General features: G+C 51.8%; 1 protein-coding gene across 1 annotated transcript; it reads left to right on the top strand.

Annotated features, from left to right (window-relative positions):
- Window positions 1-563: 563 nt before the first annotated feature.
- LOC122662921 lies at window positions 564-914 on the top strand. Its single transcript, XM_043858622.1, has one exon. It carries the CDS (start codon window positions 564-566, stop codon window positions 912-914), a length of 351 nt encoding a protein of 116 aa, XP_043714557.1.
- Window positions 915-1,303: the final 389 nt, after the last annotated feature.

Below are 1,303 nucleotides of genomic sequence, written 5' to 3'. Positions count from 1 at the left end.
TCATCAAGAGGCAGGCACGGTCCACGGTCTATGAAGGCAGTTGCTTGCAGGTCAACCACGTCGAAGACACACAGCCTGATTGGCGAATGCCGATCGTCCAGTACTTGAGTAGCCCTGGGCCAGGGTTTGGCAAAAGGATCAGGGTCAGAGCCACGGGGTATGTGTTGATTGGAGAAGACCTTTACAAGAAAGGGAAGGATGACCTATTGCTCAAATGTGTCAGCTTGATTGAGGCAATACTGGTCATGGCCGAAGTCCACGAAGGCATTTGTGGAGCGCATCAGGCTGGTCCTAAGATGAGATGGTTGATTCAGCGCCATGGGTACCATTGGCCAACTATGATAGCAGACTGTGTCAAGTACGCCAAGGGATGTTTGGCATGTTAGACCCATGGACCAGTACAATGGTTACCAGCAACGGAGTTTAATCCAGTGGTCAAGCCATGGCCATTCAGGGGGTGGGCTATAGACCTCATAGGGAAGATTACCCCACCAGCTACGCGGGGGCATTGCTTCATTATTGTGGCACCGGATTATTTTACCAAGTGGGTTGGGGCCGTGCTAATGAAGGGAGTCAGTCAGGCCGAGGTCATCCAGTTCCTCAAGAGTCACATCATTCATAGGTTTGGACTTCCAGAGACTGTCACATACTATAATGGGAGCGTTTTTGTTGGGGATGAGGTGGTGGCGTTTGCGGCTGAGTTTGGAAGAACATTCACCCATTCTACTCCGTACTACACGCAAGGCAATGGACAGGCCGAGGCAAGTAACAAGATTCTCAAGGGGTGTTTAGCGAAGGTTGTGGATGACAACCCACGAAGGTGGGAAGACATGCTTTCTGAGGTATTGTGGGCATTCAGGATGTTACAGCGGACTAGCACGGCCACCACGCCCTTTGCGTTAATGTGGCCATGATGTAGTGTTACCCGTTGAAGTTAGCATAAGATCAGCGCGGGTAGCATTCCAGTAGGGACTCATGCCAACAGCCTACAACGAGGCCATGATGGCTGAGCTCGATGACTTGGATGAAGAGCGCTTGGCCGCACTGGACAGGATGCAGGTTCAGAAGAGGAAGGTTGCGGCCATCTACAACAAAAGGATATGCCTAAAGCACTTCCAGGAGGGGGATATTGTCCTGAAGGCCATACTCTCGGTTCGAGCAAAGGACCCCAGACTAGGCGAGTGGTCCCCAACATGGGAAGGACCATTTACGGTCTATCAGGTGCTTCGGGGTGGGGCTACAGGCTGCGTGACTTGGAGGGATGCATCCAGATCAAGCCCATCAACGACAAATTTCTTAAGAC

Source organism: Telopea speciosissima, chromosome 5, assembly GCF_018873765.1.
Source record: "Telopea speciosissima isolate NSW1024214 ecotype Mountain lineage chromosome 5, Tspe_v1, whole genome shotgun sequence".
Lineage (NCBI taxonomy): Eukaryota > Viridiplantae > Streptophyta > Magnoliopsida > Proteales > Proteaceae > Telopea > Telopea speciosissima.
This window is presented reverse-complemented; position numbering and strand designations above follow the sequence as displayed.